Source organism: Poeciliopsis prolifica, unplaced genomic scaffold (genome assembly GCF_027474105.1).
Source record: "Poeciliopsis prolifica strain line A6 unplaced genomic scaffold, Auburn_PproV2 SCAFFOLD027, whole genome shotgun sequence".
NCBI classification, from domain to species: domain Eukaryota; kingdom Metazoa; phylum Chordata; class Actinopteri; order Cyprinodontiformes; family Poeciliidae; genus Poeciliopsis; species Poeciliopsis prolifica.
This window is the reverse complement of record NW_026562402.1, coordinates 725,474-738,741: the sequence shown is the minus strand read 5'-3', so window position 1 is coordinate 738,741 and position 13,268 is coordinate 725,474. Positions and strand designations below refer to the sequence as shown.

General features: G+C 36.1%; 1 protein-coding gene and 1 non-coding gene across 3 annotated transcripts in view; one reads left to right on the top strand and one right to left on the bottom strand.

The window, feature by feature from the left end:
• The first annotated feature begins 2,499 nt into the window (after positions 1-2,499).
• trnaq-uug (transfer RNA glutamine (anticodon UUG)) lies at positions 2,500-2,571 on the top strand. The gene has a single exon. It is a non-coding gene; the product is annotated as a tRNA-Gln (tRNA).
• Positions 2,572-2,768: 197 nt separating this feature from the next.
• Positions 2,769-13,268, bottom strand: part of LOC129371598 (calcitonin gene-related peptide type 1 receptor-like) — a 29,922-nt gene continuing 19,422 nt past the window's right edge. For both annotated transcript variants that reach the window (XM_055048277.1, XM_055048278.1), the window contains exons 4-13: positions 12,551-12,658; positions 12,281-12,390; positions 11,957-12,048; positions 11,671-11,794; positions 11,310-11,463; positions 9,139-9,199; positions 8,313-8,379; positions 7,529-7,744; positions 6,102-6,143; positions 2,769-5,668 (exon numbers count right to left, since the gene is read on the bottom strand). In XM_055048277.1, coding sequence (XP_054904252.1) covers positions 5,417-5,668; positions 6,102-6,143; positions 7,529-7,744; positions 8,313-8,379; positions 9,139-9,199; positions 11,310-11,463; positions 11,671-11,794; positions 11,957-12,048; positions 12,281-12,390; positions 12,551-12,658 — 1,226 coding nt within the window. In that variant the 3' untranslated portion in view covers positions 2,769-5,416. The remainder of the gene's footprint in view (positions 5,669-6,101; positions 6,144-7,528; positions 7,745-8,312; positions 8,380-9,138; positions 9,200-11,309; positions 11,464-11,670; positions 11,795-11,956; positions 12,049-12,280; positions 12,391-12,550; positions 12,659-13,268) is intronic.

The following is a 13,268-nucleotide window of genomic DNA, read 5'->3' as shown; positions in this document are numbered from 1 at the left end:
ATAATTTTATATATTTTGACCATTGGTGCAATTTATTTTAATTGTTTTTTTTAATTTAATTTTATTTTATTTTGCATTTGCATTGTCTACTTTATGAGAGTTTGTAGTATTATTCTAGTTACTTTCACATTTTTTCAAATAAAAGTAATTTTGAGTGTGTTCATGATGATACATGAGGACCTAAAATGATGAAAGAATCTCTCCAACTACTTTAAGCAAAATTAAATATTTTGGGTAATTCTGACTGAACAGGAAAGGTTTAATGTAATTTAAAGTCAGGTAGTGAAGAAGAAAATTAATTTCCTTTTCCACAAAGTGTGAAAAAATCTAACTTCATCATTTGGGTAACTCCAGCTTTGACATGATGCATGATGATTCTTCTTCTCAAAGTCCAGCACATTATTGATTTCCCTCTGTGCTGATTAAACATGACTACATGCGTGTTCTCACAAACTCTCACCGTCTTCTTAATTATATGTGCATGTGCATGCACTGTTTGCTGGCCCAAGGGGGCGTCAGGTCATGTGGGAGGGGTCTTCTCACGTGTCAGGGATTGTGATGACACAGACGAGAGTGTGGGCGCTTTAAGCTGTTAGTACAGGCTAAGCTGTGGGACATTAGGTTAATGTGTCCTTGCAGCTCCTCTGAGTTAAACAATAGCTGAATGGAGCCGTAGAGCCAGGCCTGTCTGCAGCTACAGTCTGGGATTATTCACCGGAGCATGAAGAGTCACACTTCTTGGAGTGCACTGCAGAAAAGAAAGTAGATATTTAGCTTTAATTTATTAATATGTGCTGCAGTATGAACACTAACTATACAAAAATACCTAAAAGGAAGCACCTCATAACTTAAAAGCATAAGTGAGTATTTTCACATCAAATAATAATCAGGTTCTAAAATTATTCAAATTTTAGAAAACACACTCAATGTATTTTACACTGTCCATTATTCATTACTCAACAATTAAGGTAAAAATGGCCTATTTCCATGTGGAAACAACAAAGTGCATCCTTGCAGCTTTCACAGGATTTAAGAGGGAAATTAAAGCAGGAAGGAACTGCTAACTAAAGCGCACCTGTGTGCATGAATCTAATTAAGTCAATTAAGTCCATTATCCTATGGAGTCTGTCCTAAAACAGACTCCTGACAAAGGGAAAATATAATAGAGTTCTCAATCTACCAAGGAGTTTGTCCAAACAAACACACCCAAAATGGTTGCATGAGTTAGATTTGCAAAGCAGCATTAAAGGTTTATCAGAACATCCAGAGTTGACCGTAAACTTCTCTATGTATCAAAGAGTTCGAATGTGAAGCGATCTGAAATTTGACTTCTACAGAATGGAAGAATGCATTGTGATAAAAATGGAATACGCAGGAAACTACAACCTTTAATGAAACAAAGAGATGTTGGTAGTGCAGTGAGTCAAAAATCTGCATTAGAATTTAAGAGACTGATTAAGTTATAGAGAGCATAACTTCTGAGAGGTACTGCTGCTGAAGATGGTTCTACAAGGCTTTTAATTAAACTGTGTAAAAAAACTCTTGATTTCTGACCTATCTTTGTTTCATGAATAATGACAATAATGTGACAATGTTTTTCTCTGTTTGTAGCCCTCAAAAATGAGAATAAAACTATTAGAGGATTTTGAGGAACAGATTATTGCCATCACTTCCTGCTACCTTTATAGAAAAACTTTTATTTTCAGTATATTACTGTAGCTTTGGTAAATATATTCTTGACATGTTTTCATGATATTTTCCACAACAGTTTTATACAATATTCAAACACACTTAAAAGTTCATCAACACCAAAAGTACCCGTGATACTCCACTTCATACTGTAAGGGCCTCAAATCACACAGCCATTCTGAGCGTCAAAATTTTACATCTTTAATTTAATGCACACTAATATAAAAGCATCTGCTGCCCCCTGGAGGTAAATAGTGTAACTGCATTAACACGAGCAAGTCCTTCGCAACTTCCACAAAATGGTGACAACCGATACACTGAGCTAAGTCGCTGTATGCAGAACATTGCTGAAGGTATATTTTAAGTAGCCAAATGGACCTTTGTTTCCCTTTATGATTAACCTACAATGCGCTTTTGGTGTTCGACTGAAGCTAGGGACACCACTGCCACCGGAGTCAAATGCTGAAATAAAAAACAATTAAAAACGTCGATCATTCATACTTTTTCTACTGGTGCTTCGAAAAAGTGTTAGAGGTTTAAGAGCAGGTATCTTAAGCAATTTGTCTCTAAATTCTGAGTACACGAAGCAGATAGAGAAGTATCGCTGTAGAAATCGTAGCATTACTTACTGTTAGCTGAGCTGCTTTAAGGATACGTGGCATTATGTGACGTGTACCGTCAAAATACCAGTCATGCGGTGTGATGTCTTCGTAAATTGATTTACTATTTCAATATATCAGACATATAGTCTTTTAACACATATATGTTTGGGTGTATATGGTGTTAAAAGTCGAGGAAGTATAATCATCTGGTCCCATGGTGTAATGGTTAGCACTCTGGACTTTGAATCCAGCGATCCGAGTTCAAATCTCGGTGGGACCTCAACCTTTTGCTCTGCCTTGAAGTTGCGTTTTAATTTGAAATTAATACAAAACTTTCAGTAGACACAAAATCGTCCTTAATCTGTGTCCTCTTCATTTCCCATATCTAAACTCTATAGGAAATTTTATTTTAAATTTAGAACTTTATTTCCACACATTAATGACAGTTTTAAAATATAAACATCAAGCAACATGATATTGACCTTTTGGATATTATATTTTATTTTGGAATGTTTCTCAAATCTGTTTCTCGGCTGACCAGCATTTTTTGCATCATCTGGCTTACAATGACAGAAAACGTGTTAAAACTTCTGTAGTTTTACAATAAAATTTTGTAAAGAGTAGTAGTATTGCAAGTGTATATACAACATGAAACATGAAAAATGTATGAAAATAAAACTCCACGGGTGTCACAAAATTGTATATTTTTTGAATTTGTAGAAAAATATTTTGCAGCAAACATAGTAGTATCAACATTTAAAGGCATCTGAAATATAAAACATATACACAAACCTTGCAGTGCTGATGTAAAAATTGAAAAAGAAAAAACTATACTGACAAAAAGTCTGTGAGGTTTATTATTAGAATAAAAGTCTTGCATCAAATTCAGATTTTTTACAGCAATACAAAAACACTTATGACATAATATAAACTGTAGGTGTTGGCAAATCAAGCAAGTATTATGGGTTTGCACTTAAACCCAAGCTATGGTGTTACTGGATATGTTATGAATAAGACTTATTGTGTTGACAACAGAGCCTACTTGTAAACACATTCAGTTAAAAGTTCAACTTGACTCGCATACCAAATCAAGACTGAACTGCCTTAGTTTATGGTGAAAATTGGCTTGTGTTACTCAGTTTGCTGTCCAAGTTAATGGCTTCAGGTAAAAAATATCTATTTTACAACAAAGCAGATATGAGAAAAGCTGTGCTAAGCTTTTGGGAAAAAATGACCTAAAGTCCAGGAAGCTGGTTAGAGTTAGTATCCAGTTAAAAACAACTTTCACTCAACTGTTTCAATAAGACATAAAGAGGAGAGCTGAAACATCTCATTCCAGGTTTAGAGTTTTCAACCGATAACCTAAGACTAAACCTACACAGTGCCTTATTGGGTACTTTACAGTGACAATTTGGGATTAGAAGGGCAGAGAGAAATTTTCTGATGACCAGAATTGTCTAAATTCCTGCTTTTTTTTTTTGTTTTCAATCAGTGAACACACCAGGCTTACCATCACCAGGCTTGTGCTAATAACACTGTGATGTGGACACTGAAGCTAAGCGATTAGCTATTTTCATTATCAGAGGGGTGTTTACCATGAAGCCAAAGGAAACAGAGAGATCTATATAAGTTATTTGAAATAAAACTCTATTTTCAAAAACCAGTCTAGAAAGATTTGAAGTTAGGTCAGGTTGTGGAGGGCAAGATTTAAAGCTGATAACAGGAAGGCTGAACTGAGTACAGCATTGGCATTTTATCTTTTTGAGCTTTCAAAATGTGAGCAACAAGCTGATTTAAGACTTAGATCTTTATTTCCACACATTAATGACAGTTTTAAAATATAAACATCAAGCAACATGATATTGACTTTTCTTTGGATATTATTTTTTATTTTGGAATGTTTCTCAAATCTTACCAGCATTTTTTTGCTGGTCAGCCGAGAATTTAAGAAATCTTAAGGCGAAGTTAAGGCAAGAATCCAAATTCTCTAAAGACTGTGATTTTAGCAATGCTCACTGTGCTAATCACCAACATTCGCATGCAGTAGCCTCACTAATATAAGTAGCTGATGGGGCATGCTGTGGTGGCGCACCCACTAGCACCACAAAAACTTTTTGGAGAAAAAAATGCTAAAAAAAAATAGATAAATAAAAAATAAGTAGCTGATAATTGCTTCTGGCAGCAAGATGAAGCTATTACCATATATTAATGTATTACCCATTTTTAAAAGGAAATTGTGAAAAGCTAAATTGATGTAGACAATTTCACAAAATGAAATTCGAACCAGCCACCAATTTCTGATCTGTGCAACTCTTGTCTCTTTGAAAGACATATGAATTTGTGTGTGTGTGTGTGTGTGTGTGTGTGTGTGTGTGTGTGTGTGTGTGTGTGTGTGTGTGTGTGTGTGTGTGTGTGTGTGTGTTGTGGCAGTTAGTGAGGTCTCTAACATTTTTGTGGGTTGCGGGTCGGAGCTGGACATTTCCAAGTTGCAATCCATGTTTTTTTTTTTTTTTTTAAATAACGGAAAGTAAAGCAGAACATTGTTTGAAGTGAAAATACCTGCAGATAAAAATGTGACTTTTGAATTCCCTTGAACCTTTTCACATTTTCTCATGCTGCAACTGCACAGTTTGATGTGTTTTATACACAAGTGAGGACTACTTTGTGCTGATCCGTCACATAAAATTCACTGAGGATTTGGGTTGTAAAATAGAAAAATGTGAATAGTTCAAAATACTTACACCAGACAATGTAAAAGCTCCGAAAGGCTACAGAACGCACAATCTGCATAATGCACAATTTTGTAGTAGCATTTTCAAGTGTAGTATAAAGAAACTTTAGTTAAAAACAAGAAGAAAAATAATGCACTGCCTATTAAAATGCACAGTAACAATACAATGGCACAATGATAAATGTCTTCCTACAAGTTCTTGACTGGTGTAAAAATATCAGGTTGTTCATATAATATCATTTATGTACATACAAAGCAATCACTTTCCATTTACTTTGTAAATAAGTTTTAGTTTCTTTTTTTCAGATGTTGAGTGCTTTAGTTGTTGGACACCACAGCAACTGACCTGTGACCTGCTTCGGAGGTCACAGCTCAGGTCTTGGTTTGTACATCCTTATCCTGTCTTTTGCTGCCCCACAGGCACGAGGTGACAGGGGTCCGTCTGTTGGTGAGACTGCGCCGCGGCAGGCACCTCGGCAGGCACCTCGGCGGGCACCTCGGTGCTGCCAGTGGCACGGCTGGTCTCCATGATGGAGGAGGTAGTGTGACAGTTGAAGTGATGGCTGACAAACGGAGTTTCTCCCAAACCCGTTTTCCCCCAGGCGATCTTCCACTGAACCCACTTCCTGCGCATCGCTGTTTGTGCCTGCACATGAAATTCAAGCACATGTTTCTGGATTGCAGTTTTAGACAGCCATGATGTAAAACTTAAAAAATGTAGTTTGGGAAACCCTCTGAATTTGATGACATCCAGCTTTGTGGAAGTGTGCTTGGGAACTCTTGAGTGGTAAAAGATGTGTAAACTAAGTGAGAGTATGTAAAACATGAACTCAAATTAATTCAATTCCAGTAAGAAAGCAACAAGGGTTGCCATGGCAAAATGCATTAAATATGATTTTTGTCTTGAAAACCATTTTTTAAAATCTTGAGCAACGTGCAGATATACAGAAATACACATAAAGAATAAAAGTAAATTAAGTAAAACGATTATAGGTAATTTGATTCTTATTTTCTATTCGATAAAGTTGAATAATTTTTTCATAGAATTGAATAAGGTTGAAATAGAAAGATCAACATACCTCTGCATTGCAGAAACAGAGAATAATTGACACAAGGAGTCCCTACAAAATAAGAGACAGTTTATTAAACAATTCATAATAGATACGAATAAGATCATATTAATGCAAAAACACATGAAAAAGCTAATTAATTACTAAAAAATTAAGTACTTAGTACTCATTACATAAACCACATTAAACATGTTTGGTGTAATTTTCTGCAAATTAACAAGTTCAGGGAAATATATTTGTTTGCTCCTTTTCAATTATTTCAGAGGTCTGTGCTTGAAGAAAGTTAATGATACATTTATTTTGTTTAACAAAGTTAAATGATTACATGTGCAATACAAATAAATGGAGGATTTTAGCATAGACGTTTTGAAAGTCTTATGCATATTTTGACTACAATGGCTTGTATTATTGCCTCAAATTTTAACATATTTTCTTTGGATTTATGGATATTTGTATTTAGCCTCCTTTTAGGAATGTCTCCACCAGACAGATCTGGTTTCTGATAAAAGTCCAATTCTGTTCTCATTTGTCTGTTTATTCCTGCAGTTATGTTTCAAAATCCTTTTTGCTGCAAGGCAATGAGCGATGGCACAAAAAGTGAATATGCATGATGTGCCATAGGGGGGCTGCGTAAGAGGGGGTGCAAAAACAATGGTATAAAAACATCACTAAATACAGAAATAGTGGGTATTTCTGTATTTCACAGCTGTTTGCTAATGCCTAAATGATGCAATCCCCACTAGAGTCAAGTCCATGATGTGTCTGCATATAACTGATCTCAGAAAGGTCAGACTTGTCACTGCGTATCCCTATTTTGAAAATCATTTATCGTTTTCCATCCATTTTATAAAGATGCATTGCTTTTCTTGGTTTATCATATACAGCCTCCTTTGTGTTTTATTAAATTTACAAAAAAAACATTATTTTATTGTTTTTATAAATTTTTGGTCAAAATTTGCTATTTTGACCAAAAAATTACATAAAGCCCCTTTGTACAAACTAATGACAATTAAATAAAAACCATTTGACATAAAATAAGTGATTGGGGAATAAATATTCACCTTCTTCAAATCAGTGTTTAGTTGATGTACCTTTGGTACGGAGTCTGTGTGGATCTGTCTTGATCAGCCCTGCAAATCTGGAATTGTTTTTTTTTTTGTTTTTTTCCCCCCAGAAATTAGTTTTCACTTTGACATTAAAAGCTTTTTGTTTCTTGTTTTTTTTTTGTTTTGTTTTTTTGTAATTTGTTTGTCAAACCCCAAATTTTATTGACCTTAATTGATTTATTGACATCCAGAGGGGCGAATCCTGCAAAATTCCTCATGAGACACTAAAGTTTGCAAATATACAGCAATAAAATATGAAAAGCTTGATGTTAATACTTGTGCAAGAGATTGTAACTCTGAAAAGTAGCTTAAAAAATATCACGTATGTACCTGGAAGTTGGAAAGGACAGTCACAAAGACGTAAATGACTTGGTGTTCATTTATGTCTGGCATCCAGGCCATGAGGATGTGCTGAATTCCCAGCAGAGGGATCAGGATGAGCGTGGCTCTCACCGCCTTCATGTAGGCGGTAGACTCAGTGCAGTGAGTCTTTCTCAGCTTGGTAATGAGAACTCGGATGACGTTCAGGAGAAAGAAAAGGTTTACCTGATTGGGTGGATGGAAGACAATTCAAGTGAATTGACAAAAAGATACAAGAGGAACTGCAGGCATTCATTGTAGAGGAACAGCCTCTGTTGGATTACTTCCAACAGAGGTTGGACATAATTTGAAGAAATTTCTCCCAAATCAACATCTGTTGATTGAAAAAATAGTGGAGCAGAAGGTTGACACACCAGCCAATGGATAAGAACACTTTGTACAGCTCTGGTGTCAGAAATAGTACAGAAGCCCTTGTTGTTTTCAACTCCTTCAGCAGTCAACCTTTCCAGAGGTTAATACAAGGCCCTAGGCTTACATAGTGAATATTAATCCATCAAAACACAATATTGCTTCAGTAAAAGTCAAGATGCATTGAGACCACTGGTCCAGATGATGTCTGGCCTTTGTTTCATTGGATTGTTTTGATTTGAAAAAATAGAACGACTACTGAAATGCCCAAATCATTTCCCATCAATTTCAAACAAAGGTCATGTAGCTCCAATACTTCTAATCAGTGTTTATATGATAAAACAATGCTTGATAATATGTAGAAAAAACACTGATAACTACTTACAAAGAGTGCAGCATGAATGGGCCCATGAATTATGTAGAGGAGCTGGGAGTGTGAACTGATCCAACACCTGGAGAAAACATAGCTGGCATTTTAGGTAAAGCTCTGCAGCTTTGATACGTTAACAGAAAAGACCGTTCCGTCAGCTCAGATGACAGCTGTAGAACTCAATTAATACAAATACAAAAGTACTTAGTTGCTCTCAAAAGGAGATTAATGTTGTTGTAACTCTTATTACACTAAACGAAAATATAAATGCCCCATGTCAAATATAAACATCTGGGTTACGCAATATATTGAAAAAACTTAAACTATTAGTGATCTTCATATCAGTATTGATAACATGGTGGTTCGGTCATTTGTTGTGGATTGACAGTCCTTTGAACATGATAAATTCCTCAGGTTGAAGAATTTGCCAAACATGCAGGTTGGCTTCTTGTTACGGACAGTCTGAGGAGTGATGCGTCTGTTGTGCAGATCAGTAGAATCATCATCTGTGTGTGTCGCTGGTCTTAGCCGATCCGGCAGATGGACGAGCCGGATGTGGCGATCTTTTGCTGGAGTGGTCGCATGTGGCCGACGACGAGGAGGTCGATTTGCAGTAGTGCCAGTCTGTTGGAAAAGAACTCTTCAGCGGCCAATGGTCCAATAATGGACATAGAGACGTGCAGCTACTGCTCTGGTCCCTGCAATGTCAATGGCACGCTCCCGCATAACTTGTGACATCTGAGGCATTATGACTTGTGATAAAATATGACATTTTGGGGTGGCTTTGATCATAATTCAGTTAATAAAATGAAACAGGGCACAGGAAGAAAAAGACACTCACCAGTCATTATAGTAGAATACACGAGCAACAGCATATGTCATGGCAGGAATGATGGGAAAAACTATGAACACAGAAAAAATCCCACAAACATTAGAAATACATCATCCCACCAATTCCTGTTGAAGCTGGTGGAAGTTATAATAACTCAGGTTAGTTGCTCAGTAGCTTAATGTAGATTAAAAAGTGAAGAGGAAACACTGAATCTTTCAAAACATTCACTTTACTGTTCTATAAATTAGTGTCTCAGTTTCTATTTTGGCAATTGTTGATTTAAACAATTGTTTAGACTGAGTTATATCAATCTTCCATTTAAATAAATTTGATAGATGAAGCTGATTTCCATGTGTATTGATTCCAAAAGCTGGTTAAAAGGAGAAACACACAGTGCTTTTTATTCAGCTCAGTAACATCGCCCCAACAGTCATGTGAAGGAAAAACTGGAACCAGAGAGCCTCATCTGAAGAGACACTTATACAAGGAGAAGCATACTCGACCACCAAGGTCACATCTTTGTGCTGAATGATGCTGAATGTATGCTCTTGATGCACTAAAGGTAGTCCAGGTCTTTATGTGTAATAACTGCTAATGTAAATGTAGAGCTGGTGTGAAGTATCAGGTTTGGGAGGTATCAAACATTTATATAGTCCATGTTTACTTGTATCCATCTTCATAGCTCCCGCGATGAGAAGTCTGTTCCTGCCACTGCTTTAACCTTTCACTACTGTCAGTCAAGCAGGTTGAAAAAACTGAACCTCCTTACAAATGTGATGTTAAATAAATGTTTCAATGAAATTTTCTTTTGAGATTCTCTTCTATGATTCTTCATCATATCCTGCCGAGATCTGAGGGTAAATGCTAAACTTTCCCTTAAGTTTAACTAAACGATGTTACTAAATCTTTACAGGCTGACATTAAGATGGTTCTCTGAACTGTTTCAGGAGAGTTTAACTTATTTAACTTATTTAAGTCTTCAATCAAGTGTGAACTTCAGTGTTTAGTTTTTTTCATCACAGTTGTGAATTGAGGTCTGAAAAGTCTTGAGGAGGATTTGAACAGTAATTCTGTATGCTGGAACTCTGTATGCTGGATGCTACCTCCTCCAGGGTGTTCTGCTTTTGTTTTGTTGGTTTTTTGATAGAATATTTCTGCTCTTGGCATCATGGATGATCCCAAACAACTTTTATTTTTCCTGATTCTCCTGAATTAGGTGTGCTAAGGCACAAACAAATGTACTGTAAGACTTACCAAGTGTTCTGGAGTATGTGACAGAAGCGCAAGATGGCAGCTTCTTCTGCTTTATCATTCTTATTATAAACATGAGATGGAAAACTTACAATGACTGCTGGTAAACTTAAAAACCCAAGAGGATTTGATTGCCAAGCAGTGATGTTCAAACACCTCGCAACATTTCAATGGACTTCATGTGTATTAAAGCTTGTTTTGCTTTAACCAGAAGACAAAACAAGAAGGTAAAGTTGTCCGCTTTTTATCATTTGAGATATGAAGGCTGGTGTAAAAATGGGAACCTCAGACAGTTATTCATGCTGTTATTTCCTCTCGACAAGTCTAATACAACACACTTTTCACATGAATAAACAAAAAGAAGCTCTTGATCACCTTTGTTTGGCCCAAAACTCTGCAGCACTGTTTTAACTGGATCAAACAGAAAAGCTCACATCACTATTTACAGTGATGTGAGTGATTCATTTTTATGTCCCTGCATGGTCAAGATACGTCCTTTAAAACAGAATGATAACAGCCACATGAGCGTTTATCATGAGCAATCTGGTTGTCAAATTCAAAATGTACACATAGTTCCTCGAAGCTGATGTAAAACTTTTCGAATATGGAAAAGCTGAACTATTTAACTTCGACTATGGAAATAGCTTTATTTTTATGTAGGTTGTCTTTAGAGTCTGAAGTAACTTAAAAAGCAGCTAAATGCATTCCTATTCAAAGACATTTTGCCTTAAAATTCTTTGGAATGGAAACTGCAGTGTAAAAACTACCACAGTCAAGTCCGATGCACAAATTAGAAACATGCAATTCTTCTGTCCTTCTTAAAGCCTTGATCAATCAATTATTTAAGGTAGTTTTCTGTGAAAATCTTACATTTAATGCAAAGAAGTGGATCTGAAACAGCTTTAGATAACCAGAAGGTCCAGACTTACCCCATCCCAGGACATAGTACCAAAACAGCTGCTGTTCCCCCACAAAGACGGCCACTATGATGAGCGTGTGGAGATAGATGCCCTCACACAGCATCCAGAAGAAGTTGCAGGTATACGTATACTGAACCAAAATAGCCAGAATCTTGCAGCTGACCTGATGATAGGAAATTCAAACATTTTTCACTGATAGAAAACACAAACCCACTAAAATCAGTCCAAGTACAACAGAAATCTACGAATTAGCACCTCTTCTATAAACACCAATAAGTCCAGCTTACATAATGTATGCAACTATGTTTTTTTCAAATCAATTTAAGTCAAATTTGTAGGTGTAATGAAATAAAGCAATTCATCAACTCACAGGGTAGGCACGTATGATTTGACTACTACCGGAGTGAATTGAAAGCCACCACATGGTAAACACAGAGTTGAAGATGAAAGAGATGAACATGTTTTTGTGGAGAGAGATCCTCTGACAGCTAAGACTTTTAAAAAAGAAAAACAATACAGAGAAGATGAAAGCAATCAGATTAATTATATTTTTAAAAACATAGAATCTGATTTTTTCTCTGTGACATTTATTTAGTCATTAAAACAAATACACACAACAAATAGATGTTGAATTGGATCAGACAATTTAGACTCACTTTAAATAGGAGAAGATTATCAAACTGACGATTAAAGAAACGATGGATATGCCATGACCAACCATTGTCAGGTAATAGAGACTGAATGCAAACTGCAAGACAAAATAAAGGTTTGCTCAAAGTTAATCTACACAGCTGCACAACATAACTTTTAGCCGAGCAACAAGACAAAAAAAACATGGATTTAGCTGGGAGAGTTTTGCAGTCTCTATTATGACATGTTAGGAAAAGGAGGGCCATCAAAATTACACAGTGTCTCATCTGGAGTCATGAATGTAGATAGATTAATATAGTTTCAACTGCCCAGGGCACAAAGGGCATTACCTTGACTTTGTCTTTCTTTACTGAACACAGTGTGTAGTTGGTCCAGACTCTTTTGCTTTCTGGATGCTGGAACCACTGGCCATCAGGACTACAAATTTTGGTAGCTGTTTCTGTTGTAAAAAATGAGGAAAAACTCACACAGTCAACAGCAATGTGTACTCAAAGTGTAGTTATTGCTTTTCCAGGAAGCATGATACCCATATAACTAAGATAAATGCAAAGCAAAACAAGCTTTAATACACATGTATGCAAAGTTTATGAAGGCCTTACCTCCGGGGTCAAAGTCTATAAAGTATGAAGGACACATCTGCCTAGAAGTCCCCGGCACCGAGTCATCCCAACACAACCAACCGTCCCACGTACGGTTACAGAAAGGACCTGCAGAGAACAAGACATCGAGAACTGAAACGACAGCAGTGTAGACGTGAGTCAGAACAGTGGCTTTTTTAATAAAAATAACAACATTGTATGTATTTATGTTATTGAAAACAACATAAATACATGGAAAACACAACATAAAGTGAAGAGAACAGTAACTGACAGACAGATCATAGACTCAAAACCATTGCAGAAATGCATCACTGTAGATACTGTAGTACAGTGAAGACAGTCAATGTTTATTTGTCCAGGCATTTTTAAGGTAATTTATTATTTTCTACATATTTGGAATAAGAACTAGAGTTGAGAGACCAGTCTTGGTTAATATTTTCCAAACTTTCCCTTTTGAGGCATAATTTCAAATGGGATGTATGGCACAAGAACCAAACAAAACAAACAAACAAGAAAATGATGCTGATGGCAGCGTTACTTTCCATCACGTGAAGCTAGAATTTATTATTTTTTTTTATGAGTGAAGGTTGAATTAAATAAGAAAAAAATCCAAATAACATTTTCACCCAAAACCTTTATATATTCAGAACAAAATTCATATTAAATGTGAAATGGATTAGCTGGTGTGTAGAGTCTCAAGGCACACTTAATGTAAAAG